Raw genomic sequence first — 18,367 nt, forward strand, 5'->3', positions numbered from 1 at the left:
ATTGCATTGTGAGACTTTCTAAAATATATGTAATACAGTTATTTGAAGTTGAAAGTTGTTGAGTACATTTTATTAAAGTAAGGTTCAATCAATACGGAAAAACATTATTGCCATTTAGACCAATTTAAGGGATTGTTCAGCCAAAAATGAAAAAATGTCACTGTTTACTCACCCTCATTCTAAACCTGTATTATTTCTTTTAATCAATTCACCATCCACCTTTATTGTATTGAAGAGCAGCTTGGGTTTTCTGCTAAACATCTCCTTTTGTGTTCCACCGAAGAAAGAAAGTCAAACGGGTTTGAATCAACATGAGGTCAGTAAATGATGACAGACTTCATTTAAATTCCCTCTCCCCCCATTATATAGATTTCCAAAATTAATTTAATATTCATAAGGATGTTAAACATTGTGAAATCATATTGCTGACTTCTGGCAGTTCTAGTACAGCAGTAAAAAAAAAAAGTTTCCACACATTTTGAGTTAAACTGTTACTTTATTTGGCCCTGTCTGAATGTGACGTAAAAAAAGGAAGTGATCGGTACGGCCTGTACTCATGTGTGTGTTGGCTTTAATCGTAGATCCCGAGATGACAGCTGCACTGAACTGAAAAATAAGTGGAAAAGCTAAAGGCAAAACAACACAACTCCCCCTTGGAACCTTATTTTTTATACCTACAAAGGTCATTGACACAATAACTCTCCACTTTTATCGTTGCTGTAAATTGAGTAAATACTGTATTTGTGTTGCTTAGTTTATGCGTTCCTTTATGTTCTGCTTTGTGTTAATAAGTGAGGGTTTATGGGAAATTGTTCGTTTTAATGGTTTATTGGTGTTTTGTGTGTTTGTTCAAATCCTTCTCTGTGATTTTTACATTTTTATTTCTGTGTACTGATTTACAAAACATGCTTTCTGCAATGTACACATAATAATAATATTATGTATCGTTTCAAAACGGTTTCATTGAACCATTACTTAAACATTGTCACCTGAGGCTGCAACAATTCTCTTCTGATGTCAATCATAACAGAATATATTTATAATATATGGTGATTATAATGTTGATATCATTCAAATCAGCTTTAAAAGCAAGGGACTGACAATCATTTTGTTCTTGTGCTCTTTGCAATTTTTTTATTTGCTCATTTGTAACTATTTAAATTGTATTACTCAAACTCCTCAAACAACATTTGAGTTACAGTTCAAATACAAGTTTTATCAGACACTATTAACTGATTACAAGTTACAGATTTCACCAGTTCTCATAAAGCATGAAATTCATACATAAGTTACTGTTAAACTATTATTTTTAATGACTTACATTTTAATGGTCTTCTACTAATAAAACATTAATAGCTTTGAGTCAAACTAAAAAATAAATCATTGTAAGATGAAGAAATGCAGAAACATATTGTGATACTACAAAGAAGCACCCACAGAATAATCATAATAAATAACCATTTACAACATGTTGAATTAACATTATACAGACCATTGTCCAAGATCAAAAAATATCAAGATGTACCTGAACGTAGAACCGATAGACAATTGCTACTCAGTTCTGATTTGGCACTCTGATGAAACATGTGTAAATGAGTATAATGGTTTTGTATTTTGAGTTTCTCATTGGAGGAAAGATTTGCAAATGTTCTAGCATGGTGTAAATACGATAAAGTGCCATAATAGCTTCCACAAAAATGTGGGCTTGTATAAAGAAACCCCTCAAGAACATTCCATAACCACTAACATAAGTACTTCAGTGACATTTTTTCAGCTAAATGCGCATTTATTTTCTTCCTTCCCTTTGTGATTTTTATATATATTACTAGGTAAAACATTTCAGAGAACAAAGCCACAGTAGCATGACTTCAAGTCACTTGCTTTAGTTACTACTGCATTTTATATATTTATATATATATATATATATATATATATATATATATATATATATATATATATATATATATATATATATATATATATATAACTTAAAAGATATATGAGGAATGCTATGATTCAACACTATGATTCCCTAATCCCTGGGCACATGACATAATAACAGCCTAAAATGAAAGGATTAACCTAATCACTTTTTTGGCAGGTTAATGTTGGTGAATGAAAATATATCAGATTACAATCTAGTATGATGTTTTCCGGGCTTTTCCTCAGGTGCCTCCCCATCAACTGAAGCATCAGCCAATGCGATGGAGTCTGTGGAGCGGGTACTTCTTCTCAGCGGTGCTTGATGTCCCAGGTTGGTGGGCGTCCAGGGCAGTCGTCCCTGAGCTCTCTGGGAAGGTGCCACAGCCATGTTGTTCCCGGTCTCTGTTTGCCAGGGTGGGTTTCGCATGGGTGCAGAGGTGTCCATCTCGGGAATGAATGCTGGATTATCTACACCAGCTGCAGTCATTAGAATAATTATGATGTTGAAATGAGACACCATGTAAGATTATATATATATATATATATATATATATATATATATATAGAGAGAGAGAGAGAGAGAGAGAGAGAGAGAGAGAGAGAGAGAGAGAGAGAGAGAGAGAGAGAGAGAGAGAGAGAGAGAGAGAGAGAGAGAGAGAGAGATATTAGTCCCGCTCATTTTGCAGGGTCCACATCATCAGGATGATCCACACACACAATGGATTTGGCACAGGTTTTACACACTCACACACACTCCTACTGCTAACGTGACATATCCAATCCACCTAACCTTACCTACTGGGCCACCGTGCCACCACACTATGACATGTATACATCACGTAAATTCAGTATGTAGCTACAAAATTATTCTTACCTCCAGGTGCGTTTGTGATTCTCCTGGAGAAATGACCAGCAATCTCACTGCTAGAGGCGCTGTCTGCAGAAAACTCAAAATCTGATAGGATTTTTCATCAATATATGAATACTAAAGTAATGATACCCTCAGAATAAAGTAGGCTAAATGCTAAAACTAAATAGTGATGTATAAGTGATATCAAATATAAAAATATACCTTCATCTCCAAATGGATAGGTTCTGTTTGGGTCCGCTGGCTTTCCGTTAGGCTAAAAATACAATTATGAACAAAAATATGTCAGCAAATTTTTAAACCCGTTTTTTCTGTATTTAATATACAATTTAAAGTATTTTTAGCATGTTGTCATGTTTTTTTCTCCCCAAAAACAGCCATAATGTAAAACGTAAAATAAAAAATCTGTGAAAACCTGCATTTGCATTTAACTCTACATTAAACCTACATTTAACTATTTCAAAAAATCTTTAACCAAAGTTATACAGCAGGACATTAAAGTCTAATACCTTATAATTTGAATCCTTCTTGGGATGTTTGGAGAGTTTCTTTGCAGGGTTAACACCCATCTTAGCTGATTTGAAGGACTCAAGACGGCTTCTCATGGTTCTCTGGAAGATCTCCTGCATTTCGTCTGGATTCTCTGAGGCTTTATAGTGACTGCGACTGTACGTTGGACGGTTCTGTTCAGAAACGGGAGAAATGGATTGATTCAAATGGAATGAGATGTGGATAAGTGTTTCCACTAGGCTGACATATTTATCCAAATACTGATAAGGAAACAATACTCCATGTGAAAAAAGGGAATCATGTTGTGTGAGCACTGAGCAGGACCATTCTTACATATCTTCTGCTCTTGTACAAGTGCTGCTCTAGTAGATGATGGGCATTGAGGTCACCAGGAATGCTCCTCCTGTCTTGCTCATGGATATCCAGGGATACAGATGGAATCTGGTTCTTCCTAGATTGAAAGAAGCAGAACACATTTAGCCATCTAGATATTTGTGCAGTTTTCAACTCATAAAACCTTTGCACTTTTCTTTGAATTGCATTCAATAGTCTACTTACTACAATGAGGAATGGGCAACAATATCCGTGAGGCGGGAAAGTTGAATGCATACAGGATGGAATACTTACATGACAGAGGTCGCTGGAACATTGTCAATGCCAAAGTCATATTCTGACATGTCAGACATGATGTCAGGCATAACATCGTCATACTCTAATGCAAGCTTCTTCTTGAAGTCTACAGAGGCATTGTCGTCATTACGAATGAAAGCCAAAGAACCTTTGTGTTCACCCTAAATGTGAAAAACACTATTGAGTACATTCAGTATCTATAGTATCTAAAATTGGAAACATAAACATTCAGCAAGTAAACTAAACATTGATACAATTGAAGGTACTATGGTGAATTAGTAGTTTTGCTCCCTCACCGCAGTGACATAGTTTTTGGCGTCCTCAAGATTGAGTTTGTGGAAGGCACCAAATATATTGTCATTGTGCTTTCTGGCATCACTCTTCATTAATAGCCAGCAGACATACTTGTCTTCAAAATTTTTCCAACTAAGAAAAAGAAGCAGAAAAAAAATTAGTAAAAGTGCTCAAATATAAAGTATATAGGCCTATATAATAAAGTGAAATGCTCACTGTCTGGTCCACCAGTTATCTCCCATTCGGCCACAGATGTCCTCCATTGCTGTTAGTGTGTGCTCAAACGTCTATAGAGAGACATACACAATGATATACTTGATTTTTTTTTATGTTGAAAATTACCACTACAGATGTTGTCCATTTAAGTGTAACTACTAGCATGCACTAAATCATATTTGCAGTGTATAAACTCTATCCATAATGACACAAACTGTACACTGTGTTATCATGTATAGCTAGAGTAGACTGTTAGTTTACAAAATTTCTCAGCACTGTGGTCAGACCAGTGTTGCTATTTTTATAATCATATATATTTTCAGAAGCATATCGAAATAGAATCTGAACAAATTACTCTTTTGAATCAGTTATTTTTGATGAATCGGTTTATGAATTAGTTTAAAGGACAATTCCGGCCAAAAATGACCTATTTTGAGCCTTGTTAGTGGTATTAACTAGCGATTTTTATTTTTACTTTTTCTATGCCCTATATACTAGCGTTATGTAAAACTAAAATTAAATATAAAACTGGGTACATTAAATTATCATGAAAACGCAGAGAATGGTCGACTCGGTACCCATGTGTTATTTTCCCGTAGGTTAATTTTTGGCCGGAATTGTGCACTCACATGCAGGTGGTGGGGAAATAAGTCTGTTAATTGGATCTTATTGAGATATTGAGACATGTCATTTTACAAGAAACTTTGCTTCTAACTAATCACAGTTTGAGAGCAGTAGTTTCACCCACGTACATTTGCGCATGTTCGTTGGACTTGAACATTTTAATATTCACCCTACATGCTGAAAGTAAAGCTGCTTTCAACATCAAAGATATCCAACACGAATACATATTCAGGTGAAGTGACAGCACAGGTTTAATGATAATAGTGACAGCACTCAATTAATATGTGTTAAAGGGAGAATCTTTGTGAATTATTATGGAGTGGAAGTGCTTATTTCTAGATATTTAATAACATATTACCTGGCTCATTCATATCATATGAATGAGCCAGGTAATCCATATGAATCATATTATGCGGTAGGATGTGGGAAGATGCCCTCCTTATAACAATGTGGATTTACTTTTCTTTTTCAATTGTAACATATTCAGATATAAGTTTAGCATGTGCAGGATGATGCATCAGCTAATGTGTTATAATAGGAAATAAATAGACACATTGCTAATTTAATTGAAATAGTACAAAATGTCGAATATTAAAAGAGGGGTAAGACCGGGCCCCAGGGGACATCTTACCCCAATCTACCATACACCCTATATCATATATAGCCTACTATTTTATGTAATCCTGTAGGAGTTTTGTTTTGGCAGTTTAGCAGTGAGGTAAGGTCACATTATTATTATTTTATCAATATGACTTTATCACTCTATATCATATAATTATTACTTGATTCAATTATTTATATGCATATTGCATATAAATTTAAATATTACAATTATTTAAATGAATCTTTGAAGGAACATATGACATGTTTTGATATATAATTAGCTTTTTTGGTTCTGTAAAAAAAAGGGAGACTATGTAAAAAGAGAACTAAAATATTGTGTGTGTGTGTATATATATATATATAGTATATACACACTTATACATAAATATACATAAGATACTGATTATGCAGTAGAGGGATACAGTATGTGTCATTGCAGTTGCTTATTGCTTACCCTGTTGTTTATTTTTCCATTGAGTGTCAGATCTGATATAGTTGCCTTTTTAACCTTCAGCCACTGAACAAATGGTTTCATGGTGATTCCCTAAAAAAACACACACAATGACTTCAATTTAGTTAATCCATGTCTGTTGTCAGATAGGGACCACTGGGAACATCACAAAAAGCCCACTTTTATAATTTTCTTGCAGCCCTTATGAATTCGAGTGATGGGTTACCATGCATTCTCTACAGTCAGAACAAGTGGTTGAAGGGACGTACCTGAAGAACGACTGTGAAATACACCACAATGAGTGTTGTACCAAGCATCAAATTCTTCTCTGGGATCCTGCCCTCATCCAAACTAGCTGCGAGTCCATATGCCACAGCTCCTCGAAGACCACCGTAGCTCATTACAATCTGGTCAGTGATGTCAATAGGAATCAGTCGAGTCTGATTTAAGACCCAGTTGAGGAAGAAAACACCTGTTTATAAAAAGATTTATAAAAACTGTAAAAACATATAAAAACAAAAACATCAGTTTATACTTACAAAAAAGTTGTATGCAGAGTTAACAAGGAATTTAAGTCTCACCCATGAACCTGAAAACAATGATGAAGAGGATTGTAAGGAGGATGAAGCCAGTGTTCCAAACCCAGATGTTTTTATCAATGGCCGAAACTCCCAGGAAGACAAAGATCATGGTCTCAGAGCCGTTGGCCATCACCTTCAAAACATAACGTAACGTCGTGACAGATTTCTCATCCATGTTGGCGTTGACATACTTCTGACAGCAGACACCACAGAAAGTGATCCTGTAATGCACAAATCCACAGTCAAATTATTGTTAACCCTATTAGGAAGTGTTTACATTCATTTACTATTTTATAATGTATTTATTTATCTGCATTTATTTGGAAAGCATTGAGCTCCTTACGAAAGTATAGCAGAGAGGGAGAGCATCTCAGCCGTCAAGTAAGACAGGTAGCCAAGCACAATGATGAAGCCGGCTTCGATGACCTGGACGTTCTTGGTGACCCTGGTCAGCATGGATATCAGAATGGCAAACACAACACCAAGAAACGAGCCTCCGAATGCCACCACAAAGAACGAAACTAGGAGAGCAAAAAAGTGTGTTGCGAGGAGGCATCAATCAGGGTTATTATCATTAACTTAAATGAAAACTTAAACCATTAAAAAACATATTCATTACTTGAAATAAAATAAGCACACACTGAAATATAACAAAATACAAAAACTTGATTTAATTTCAGCTAGTTGGCAAGGCAACATTTCTCATTTTCGTTTAGTTTAGTTTAAAGTCCTAAACTAACACTGCATCAGTTGGCTCAATTTGTAAAAAACAAAAAATAATTCAACTAAATAAAAAACCATGACAAGATATGTATTAGGGAACAGCAGAAAAAATAAGTATTTTAACTAGTGATCAAAGGTCTGTGTCCATACTTATTCCTTTGATGATCTCTTCAGCATTGATCATTGGGCCTCCCAGAGACACAAAAGCATCAAACACGTTATAAAGCACCTGTGACCGAGAGAACGAGAGAGAGGCGTTATTTTACATGGATGCAACAGCCATCAAATAGACTCTTGACAGTCACGTAAATTTCTAAATGAACAGGTAATGGTTACTCAAAAAGTGAGCTGTGACATTTAGAGTTGTTGAGAAAAACTAAGACTCACCACTGTGACACCATCATTGAGCAGTGACTCTCCAAACACCAGGATGTAGAGCACTTCATTCACATGCACTTCCTCAAACACGGCAATGACAGCCACCGGGTCCACAGCAGACATCAGAGCACCAAACAACAGGAACTGCAGAGGGCCGATGTTCAGGCTCCCTGAGGGTAAGCCAAATTGTTTGTTTTATTAAATGGCTCTCTCTCACATACCATTTATGTATCTTCTTCTAAATAAGGCTGCATTTATTCATTTATTTGGTTTAAAAAAAACAGTAATATTGTGAAATATTATTACAATTTAAAATAAAAGTTTTCTGTTTTGATATATTTTAAAATGTTATTGATTCCAATGGTGGCAATCTCATATTTACCCATTGCACCCCACTCATAGCAAGCCCATAAAGCGACGCCCACTGTGCCCGCATTCCAACACGTTCCGATAATGGCATGGACAAGAATGGCACCCAGGTTGCTGAAGAATAGTTTGTTTGGCATGCAGTAACTTGCATCCAAGACGATCTGAGGCAGCAAGTAGAAGAAGAAATTGATGGGGATCAGTTTGAAAGTCTGCGCCTTGTCTGCTCCCCAGACAATTCCTCCCAAAATAAAGCCCATCATGATGAGAAGACCACTCTCCGGGATCACACTGGTAAAACTATGGTTTAGTTGACACACTAGAAAAAGAGAGAAGAGATAGAGAAACAGGTGATGACGAGCTGAATTTTCAGCAGCCATTACTGCAGTCTTCAGTGTCACATGATTCTTCAGAAGAAATTCTAATACATCAATGTTGTGCTGCATTATATTTTTATGGGAACTGTGAATCATTCTTTTCAGGATTCTTTGATGAATATAAAGTTTAAAAGAATAACATTATAATTGTATAATAAAGTCCCCAGGGCCAAAATTGCCTTGAGTTGAAGAAACACCTTTTAAACATTGTAGTGATCAGCAGGCAAACATGTTAATATTTAATACTGAATATGAATATTAATGTTTAAGACCATAAATCACTACAGCATATTAAGCTCACTTTGTGAAGCTGTGCCACTGATTGGTGTTTCATCTTCTTCCACAGGAAAGGAAGTGAGAGGCAGACAGAGCTAATCCTGCTCAATGTTTAAGGTAGATTAGTAAGGCTAAAGATATTTTCTATATTGTGCACCATGTCTCATGGATTGCTTGTATCTTCTCTTCCACAATGGAAAGAGCATGTCACTTCACTTCAAGATGGAGCTGCACTCATATCTTAATTGGTTTTTGAAAGTATCTGATGAGTAATCTTTAAGCTCATCCTGAAATCTTAAACTTTGGTTCATCTTCACAATCTGAGCTTCATAAATTCTGCACCTTTCGTTGAGATGTGAGATTACTGGGATCTTTTCCTCAGGAGACAAATTTGAGAGGCAGAAGTAGAATAAAAAAAGTAGTCCGTTTGCTTTCCATTTAATCACATTGGTATCTAGGGAAAACAGTGAAGAGTCATTTCCTATAGGATCACTTACTGGTTTATTTCTACAGCATTTCAAAGCTTTGCTACTGCCAGACATGGCCTGTCATGCTTTCATCTCAATGAGATTATGCTTTTGAATGTCCACAATCAGTGTACTTTGCAATGTCTTTGTAGCATATAAATGATATTATGCAACAGGATTATTTCACTTTGATCCGCGTTATTTTATCATGGTCCATTCAGCCGTGACATAGGCTGCAATTGTTTGACCAACAAACAATTATAGATTATACCATTAGATTTTTATGTGGAATATTGGGTCTGGAGTAGTTACAGTTTAAATCCCGTCGACTTTGGGCAATAAGGGCAGTATAATGCTTACTAAACAGATCTGGCTTAAACTTGTAAACTGTTCTGCACCTTGTTGACCCCTCTCTTGTATATGTTTCTGTAACTACTAAATACACCCATAGTTAAAAATAGTCCGAAAAGTTACAGCTTCACATCCATTATGTTGTGGGTGACCTTGACTTAATGTTTTTACGAGTGTGCTAAAATGATTTAACAATTGTGAATACTAAAATAGTAGCATGCATCTTTTATGGAAATCTGAAGTAATGATTGATGCAGTTCTTTCTCAATGTCTCGAATCATTGTCAACCTGTACGATGAGCATGCAGTCCTCATACCGGCTCGACAATGCCAGAATTTTTATTTAAATTCGAATCAATGGTCAACATTTTAGAGTATGTGATACATCATGTCTTGTGATTATGAATACATTTATGCTGCCTCTGTGACGCATACTGCAATTGTTGCACGGCACTCTTCAACTAAGGGACACATTTACTATCTTTATAAATGCCATAATCCTCTCTTACCCTAAGATTTATATGCAATTATTAACTGTAAACATGGATTTTAATTATTGAAAGGCAGGTATTGTATGTTTTTGACTTGTCACTGTTATAATACAAATTGTGGGGACGACAGGAAATGATGGGGTGATCAGGACAGAACAGATTGAGAAAATTGCGAGCCAGACTCTTACATAAATTGTCCACATGAGAACAAATTATTTAGTTAGTTAGTTTGTATAGAGGCAGTATTAATGACAACATGAAGTTAAAACTGCTCTGATTTCCTGCAACTCTTTTAGCTTTTTTTATCTTATTTTTTATTTTTGTGTGTATTAGTTTTGTCTGTGTTAAAGTTAGTCTGGTTTACAGCAATTTTTAATCTAAAAATGAACATTATACTTTAGACTATTGCAGTCATAGAAAAAAACATACTGTGTTAATGTCAAGTCTCAGACTTATTTTCAATATCATGCACTAAAGCTGACCTGAGACTGTGAAAGTCAAAGTCAAAGATTCAGGTGAGCCATTCATTATTTAATGTAGTACATAATTAACTAGCAGTAAGGTATTGTTTTAACACTGAAATTTCTCAGAGAGTAGTTCACTCCAGCTTTACCCATGATGTGTTACAGATCATGTCCCTGGAACTAAATCTGAATTATAAACTTCATTTGCTCCTTGCCAACATGCAATTACCAGAGTCTATGTGAGTTTATGAACATTGGATCTTTGCACATGCAGAGTTTGAACATAAAAGTGCAGGTCACATTGACATGAAACTTGAAGAACGTCTCGGTAACGTATGTAACCCTCGTTCCCTGAGTAGGGAACGGAGAAGTTACGTCGGATGACGACGAATGGGGGTTTCGCTTAGAACACCTATCGACTTCGAGTATTACAAAACGAGCCAATGGCGATGAAATGCCATGGGTCTGCGGAATTTGCATAGCGTATCTCCGCCCCACCGCGTGGGTATAAAGGAGAGACGCCGGCAAAGGCAGATCATGTCTTCGCTGAGGAGCCGAGACTGAACTCAGGCGTCTACCCAGCGGTACAGCGGAAGTGGCAGGGAGACGTAACGTCTCCGTTCTCTACTCAGGGAACGAGGGTTACATACGTGACCGAGACGTTCCCTTTCGTAGTCACTCCGAGTTACGTCGGATGACGACGAATGGGGGTCCCTGTGAAATCACGCCACCTTCACAGCTGTCTTCCAGTGCCCTGCGAAAGTCTGATCCCCCTGTCGTGATACTGGCACGGACGAAGGAGTCCTACTTAACACAGGAATACCAAGGTACACTGGGAAGCATATCTCAGAGGAAATATGCCGCAGCATGCCTACCCGTAGGGAGGACTTAAGAACACACATATGACCGGAGGGCTTCATATGGAGGAACGCTGGAGTGACCAGCCCGAGGGGTGGCAACTTTCAACTCCAGGAGTGGCAAGGTGGCTTGCCGAGGGAAAGACACATGCTCAAGGAGGCTTACAGTGGAAATACACATGTGGGGGTTACTCAGGGGAGGAACCATGCACACGGAGGCACCTAGCCGACGCACAGGCAATAGACACTGGCACCAGCGTCAACAGTGCTGGAGGAACTCAGGGCTTCAGAGAGGAAAGCTCACCTGAGGAATATCGCACGTATCCAGTCCGTGGAATGGAATGGCGAGCAAGCGAAGACACCTGAGCGGGTCCAGTACTAGCTGACTGAAGCGAGTACACGAGAGGACACAGGCTCCACTCGGAGATTATAAAATCTGGCGAATGTGTTGGGTGTCGCCCAGCCTGCAGCTCTACAGATGTCTGTTAGCGAGGCGCCATGCGCTCGAGCCCAAGAGGAAGCCACACTCCGGTGGAGTGGGCTGTCACACCAAGGGGGCACGGTCGGCCTTAATGTTGGTGAGCCAAAGCAATGGCGTACACTATCCAGTGGGACAACCTCTGCTTTGAGAGAGCCTTTCCCTTCAGTCTCCCACCAAAACAGACAAAGAGCTGGTCTGAGGTCCTGAAACACTGCGTCCTGTCTACGTAAGTACGGAGAGCGCGTACTGGACAGAGCAGTGCCAAGGCTGGGTCTGCCTCCTCCAGGGGCAGCGCTTGCAGGTTCACCACCTGGTCCCGGAAGGGAGTGGTGGGAACCTTGGGCACATATCCAGGCCGGGGTCTCAAGATCACGTGAGAGTGACCGGGCCCGAATTCCAGGCACGCTTCGTCAACGGAGAATGCGTGCAGGTCCCCTACCCTCTTGATGGAGGCCAATGCAACCAGGAGCGCTGTCTTCATAGACAGGAACTTAAGCTCAACTGATTGCAGAGGCTCAAAGGGAGCCCTCTGCAGGCATTTACACCACTGAGAGGTCCTAAGAGGGAACGAGAGGAGGGAACCTGACGATCAGGTCGTGCTTCCCCAGAGACTTACCTTCAACTGCTTAGTGATATGCGGCAATAGCGGCCACATACACCTTCAGGGTGGAGGAAGACAGCCTTCGCTCCAGCCCATCTTGCAGGAAGGAAATCAAGACACTGATCGAGCATCTCCTGGGGTCTTCTCGGCGAGAAGAGCACCAGTTGACGAAGAGGTTCCACTTCAACGCATAGACATGTCTCGTGGACGATGCTCTAGCGGAAGTGATGGTAGCCGCCACCGCTGGTGGCAGGGTACTCAAACCTGCCTCGTCCCGTCCAGGAGCCACACGTGGAGCCTCCAAGATCGAGTCGAGGGTGCCAGAGGGTGCCCCGTCTCTGAGAAAGGAGATCCTTCCTCAGAGGATTTGGCCAAGGAGGTGCTGTCGCGAGTAGTATCAGTTCGGAGAACCAGGTCCGGGTGGGCCAGTACGGCGCAACCAGAATGACCTGCTCCTCGTCCTCCTTGATCTTGCACAATGTCCGTGCGAGAAGGCTCACTGGGGGAAACGCAAATTTGCGTAGGCCCCGCGGCCAGCTGTGCGCCAGTGCATCCGTGCCGAGGGTGCCCTCGGACAGGGAGTAATTCAGGGCGCAATGGGATGAGTCGTGGGAGGCAAACAGGTCTATCTGTGCGTCCCCGAACTGGTCCCAAACCAGCTGGACCGACTGGGGATGGAGTCGCCATTCACCGGAGATGGGCCGAAACCGTGACAGCTCATCGGCTGCAAAGTTCCGATCTCCCGAAATGTAGATAGCACGAAGGGACCTCAGGTGCTTCTGACTCCATAAGAGGAGGTGGTGTGCGAGTTGCGACATACGGCGGGAGCGTAGACCACCCTGACGGTTGATGTACGCTACTGTGGCGGTATTGTCTGATCGGACTAGTACGTGTTGACCCCAGAGCAACGCACAGTACCGGTGCAGGGCAAGGCGTACTGCCAGCAACTCGAGGCAATAGACATGCCATACTGCTCTGACAGCATGTCCATTGCGCATGGCGCCCCAGCCCGTGGAGGCATCTGTTGAGACAACAGCATGCCGGGAAGCTCGTTCCAGGGGCACTTGGGCCCGTAGAAACCTGAGGTTCGACCACGGGATGAGGACTGACGGCAGGTCGGAGTAACTGGTACTCGGAGGGTGCCGTGTTGCCGTGCCCACCTCAGGACTCGGTCACGAAGCCAAAGCTGAAGCGGTCTCATATGAAGCAATCTGAGCGGCGTACCGCGGCTGCAGATGTCATATGCCCCAGGCTTCAGTGGAACCGCACTCTTGCGCTTGATAGTCTCAGGCAAGTCAGCAATGGCTGAGTGGAGAAGGCGACCAAGTCCATACCGAGAAAAAAGCTCCTCTGCACGGGGCAAAGTTTACTCCTTTCCCAGTTGACCCGAAGGCCCAGACGAGCTAGGTGCCGGAGCACTGGGTCCCTGTATTCACAAACCTGGTCTCAGGAATGAACTTAAGACAGCCAGTCACCGAGATAGTTCAGGATGCGAACCCCGTGTTCCCATGGAGGAACAAGGGCTGCCTCCAGAACCTTTGTGAAGGCGCGAGGAGACAGGGCTAGCCCGAATGGGAGAACAGCGTACTGATATGCGCGCGCCCTGACAGCAAACCGAAGGTATGGTCTGAGTCGAAGGAGGACGGAGACATAAAACTAGGCGTCCTTCAGGTCGATCGCTGCAAACCAATCCTGTGGCCGCACACATCCAGAAATGCGTTTGGCCAGGACTATCTTGAACGGCAGCCTGTGAAGGGAGCGGTTCAGATGCGAAGGTCCAGGATTGGCCGTAAGCCACCAGACTTCTCCGGGACAATGAGGTAGGGGCTGTAAACCCGGACCTCATTTCGGCTGGAGGGATAGTCTCAATCGCACCCTTCGCCAGTAGGGTAGCCACCTCCGCTCTCATGATAGGGGCATAGCCACCGACCAAAGTGGAGCGGACTCCCCTGAAGCGTGGAGGAGACCGTGCGAACTGAATCGCATAGCCGAGCCGATTGTTCGCACGACCCAGCGGAACAGATAGGGAAGCTCTAGGCAGGCTCCCAACTGTGCCAAGGGCGTCAAGAACCACAGACGTCCCCCCGGAGGTGCAGCGGAGCGGAATGACCGGCCCAGACGTGGACGGCATAGCGGCCCGGTGTGGGGGCAAGGTCATAACCCTCATTAAAGAGGGGGGGCTGGGGCGGTGGATACTGAGTCGGCGCCTTGTTCCAGACCAACACCCTCAGGTCACCCTGGCCACCAGCCGAAGATCGGGTGGTGGATGAGGGGACTCTCACTCTTGCGAGTTCACAGAGTCTCGACCTAAATATGACGCGATGATCACGTTCCCAGAGAGAACATGAGTCATCCACGAGCACTGTTCAAGCATGATCAAAGCCCAAACACACTAGACAGCGCTCGTGCCCATCAGAGTCCGATACCAGTCCGCTGCAACCAGAAATGCATGGGCGAGCCGTCTTTAAAAAGACGTGCCGCGTGCGAGCTCTTTTATGAGAGGAGAAAAAACTCCGCGATGTTGAAGCGCACAGGGAGACACACACACACTGGCAGATCACTGCACAGATCAGCAGGCACTGTGAGCTCGCTGCAGATCGCCGTCACACCAACACCGGAGAGAGAAGCTCGTCTCGTAGAGCGAAGTCAGAGATGGCTGTGGAGTGAAGAAATACTCTTGGCTCCGAAGCGAAAAAATGATCTGCCTTTGCCGGCATCTCTCCTTTATACCCACGTGGTGGGGCGGAGATACGCTATGCAAATTCCGCAGACCCATGGCATTTCATCGCCATTGGCTCGTTTTGTAATACTCGAAGTCGATAGGTGTTCTAAGCGAAACCCCCATTCGTCGTCATCCGACGTAACTCGGAGTGACTACGAAATGGAAATACAGTTATCATCACTCACCTTCAGACTTTAACATAATGTTCTGAGTTAGAATTAGTGCTGTCAATTTATGAAACATTTTAATCTAATTTATTACACGATGTGCACAATTTATTAATCAATTTGGGGTTAATGATAAAAATCAATATTTGCTTAACAAAACTAAAATGTGGCTTTAGCTTGGCTTTAGTGGCTTTAGTTTGTTTTAGCCTATCATTGGCCTATATAGCAAACATTTTACAGTTGAGTTTGTGAAACTAAAGATAAATTGACTGTTCTGTAAGTCATCGTTTATTTTGTCAGTCAGTCATTATGACATAAACAACATAAACAGGATTTTACTTTATTGTGAGATGCATTACAGGTGTAAATTTGTAGTTTGTGTGATTTTTATTGGCGTGTTTTCTTTAGCAGTTAATCTATTTTTGTGGTTGATAAAGTTCAAATCTTCTTAAATACTTAACACTTCCCTTTTCCGCCTCTAAAACATTTAGCCTGTGTCGCCTACATCTAAACTTGACTCATCACCTTCATAACACCGTGCTCTTTGTATTTTTCGCTAAATTTTTGTCCATTCGGTCTACTTTTAAATCTATAAGATTTTGATGTCATTTTTTTCACACTTGAAAATCTGTGGTCCTTTGCCGTGGCAAAGTCTTTTATGGCAGTATCAAAAGCAAAATCTTCACCCAGTTCTTTGTACAGTTATGTTTCGACAAGGCTATTCAAGCTCTGCTATTAAAATCCCTTAATACCGTATACGCCTACTTTTACACCTGATTTTACACCCATTCAGTTGAGCTCTTAGTGGCACTTTGTTTGTGTTGCGTGCTTCTGGGTCCATCAAAAAAAAAAGTACAACACACGTACTTAATCGCTCTTGTAAAAATGAGTGTCAGGGAATTCAATTTGTATTAGTCTACAGTTCCTCCATGAAGCCTCTAAGTGGCAGGCATACTTTATTTTGAAACTGATTCCTGAGTCACTGAGTAACTGTTCAGTTTGAAGAAATCTACCTCCTGTATCATCCAAATATATCTAACTTTTATGAGAGAAAAGTGTCAAGAAGCCAGTGAGCTTTATTCGTTGTGCTTTATCTTTGTGGCAGCATTTTATAGAAAAACAAATCGCCTGATAAGTGAGACGGAGCACAAACGCTGTAAAAACTTCAGGCTTTCCCTATTACTGTGAGAATACATGCTCCATTGTGTCTAGGAGCTGTGCCAGGTTTCATTGTGAATTCATTCAGAAAGACAAAAGTTGTTTGTTTTCTCAACATTACTATTTTTTAACAAAAATAAACACAATCCGTAAAAGTGATATTTATTGTTATTTCATGTTAGTTACTGCATCAAAGTATTAAAACTTTTTAAAAATGCTTGAATTGTATTTGTCGAGACTGCATTAGTTTAATTTGAGGAGCTTTCGTCTGATGTAAAATGACTTTGAATTTGTTATCACGTTTTATGAGCTTTATTTAAGTATCTGTAATCTGATATTGAAGATATCAGATAATATTTGATTCCCATTTGACAATAAGCTGCCAGATGTGCACATTCAGTGGTACTATAAAGGCAAATGGGTGAACAGGCAACATCACAATACAGACTGCCATATAGCATGGAAAAATATCTGCATTATCCAGGAAAGGATGTTCACAAAGAATACCTTAAAACTTTCTGTAACTTTATCTTTACCAAACATTTGAGCAAACCTTAAGTTAACCAGCATTCCTTAAGTTGGATTTTGCTTAGTCAGAGTCGAATTTTATATGCAGACAAAAATGGATTCTTATTTTCCTTTGCTATTTGTAATGTACTAACATTGTATCGATGCAGTAATGAGCTCGGCTTACCTAATTTACAGAGCCAGCAGGTCAATATCCATAGGGCCACCAGGTATGGAGTTTCTACATGATGCCATTTGAAGGTGACAATAGCTAATGTGTTGAGGCTCGGAGTGGTAACGTTGGTTGTGGTGTCATGGACTTCTGACTTTGAAGAATAGTCAGAGCCTACTGTAGCAATATCTACTTCTAATGCTGCAACCTTGCATGGTGTCCTAAAAACGATCAATAATGCTAGAAGAAGTGCGAACTGTCGTAGAAGCGCCATAGCAGACTTTTTTCGATGCCTATTGCATTAATTAGCTCTCATTGATGTTGTAACTATGCAGTCAATCCTAAATCCAGGCGTTTCTAGCTCCTGTCATCAAAAGGTGTCTTTCTCCTCGCTTTGTCAGTCTGAGATTGACTCTGACATGTGTATGCTGTCCATTCCTTCTCTTATTGTCCCTCCTTTTACAAAATAAAGATTCACTTTTGAGGTATTATTTGGCCCCTCCCTGTTGTCTCTCCCAGGTGTACTTATTTGTGTGGGACTCATCTGAAGTACTTGTACAACATGTTGCTTTATTGAAGGAGGCGGGTTCAAACACCTTGGGCCAAGAGTCATATGATAACAGAGGTCCATACATACAGTATATGGCAAAGACACAGTCAAACCATTGTCTCCTAAATATCAGATTGTCTTGAAAGCTATACTGTGCACATACAGTAGTGTCCGAAAGTGACGTCCAGAGGGTATATTTGGTTTAAATGACCCTAAAAGTTCGATTAAACCATCAAAATATGAGGATTTTTTTTTAAATGTTTGTTAAATATTTTAAATATGAAGGAAGAGCAAAATGCTACACTTGGTTAATATGTATTTGCCAAAAAAAAGTTTTTATAAAAAGTTTTATTCAGTTTTATCACTTTTGATTATTTATTCATTTGACCTTTATGATTGTCTTGCTTTCCAGTGGAAATATCTGAACATCCTTCAAATGAGATAAGTTTAATTAATTAATTGAAATAAGTTTATTTGGCAATTAATTATTTACTTTTTTTCCCCTTCTTTTAAGCTCACAATTATTTTAGATACATTGTTAGGCTTAAGCATTTGACATA

General features: G+C 40.5%; 1 protein-coding gene across 1 annotated transcript; it reads right to left on the reverse strand.

The window, feature by feature from the left end:
• Positions 1 to 1,928: 1,928 nt before the first annotated feature.
• On the reverse strand, positions 1,929 to 17,713 carry slc9a3.2 (solute carrier family 9 member A3, tandem duplicate 2). The gene is made up of 16 exons (XM_077195250.1): positions 17,273 to 17,713; positions 8,184 to 8,486; positions 7,811 to 7,971; positions 7,574 to 7,652; positions 7,044 to 7,221; positions 6,701 to 6,921; positions 6,389 to 6,591; positions 6,123 to 6,212; positions 4,442 to 4,512; positions 4,228 to 4,357; positions 3,929 to 4,092; positions 3,635 to 3,752; positions 3,301 to 3,474; positions 2,996 to 3,047; positions 2,798 to 2,878; positions 1,929 to 2,400 (listed from the first exon to the last, which is right to left on the reverse strand). The coding sequence occupies exons 1-16, from the start codon at positions 17,529 to 17,531 to the stop codon at positions 2,132 to 2,134; spliced, it is 2,553 nt and encodes an 850-aa protein (XP_077051365.1). The 5' UTR covers positions 17,532 to 17,713; the 3' UTR covers positions 1,929 to 2,131.
• Positions 17,714 to 18,367: the final 654 nt, after the last annotated feature.

The sequence above is a fragment of the Siphateles boraxobius genome, unplaced genomic scaffold (assembly GCF_051911475.1).
Source record: "Siphateles boraxobius isolate OS27281-9 unplaced genomic scaffold, OSU_SipBor_1 33, whole genome shotgun sequence".
Lineage (NCBI taxonomy): Eukaryota > Metazoa > Chordata > Actinopteri > Cypriniformes > Leuciscidae > Siphateles > Siphateles boraxobius.

What these genes read in the sequence shown, in the direction of transcription:
- slc9a3.2 (XM_077195250.1), bottom strand. Translation starts at nt 17,531, where the DNA reads ATGGCGCTTCTACGACAGTTCGCACTTCTTCTAGCATTATTGATCGTT. An exon ending in CTGCTGGCTCTGTAAATTAG is followed by an intron (nt 8,487 to 17,272) that starts GTAAGCCGAGCT and finishes CTCTTTTTCTAG; the next exon opens with TGTGTCAACTAAACCATAGT. An exon ending in AGAGATCATCAAAGGAATAA is followed by an intron (nt 7,222 to 7,573) that starts GTATGGACACAG and finishes TTGCTCTCCTAG; the next exon opens with TTTCGTTCTTTGTGGTGGCA.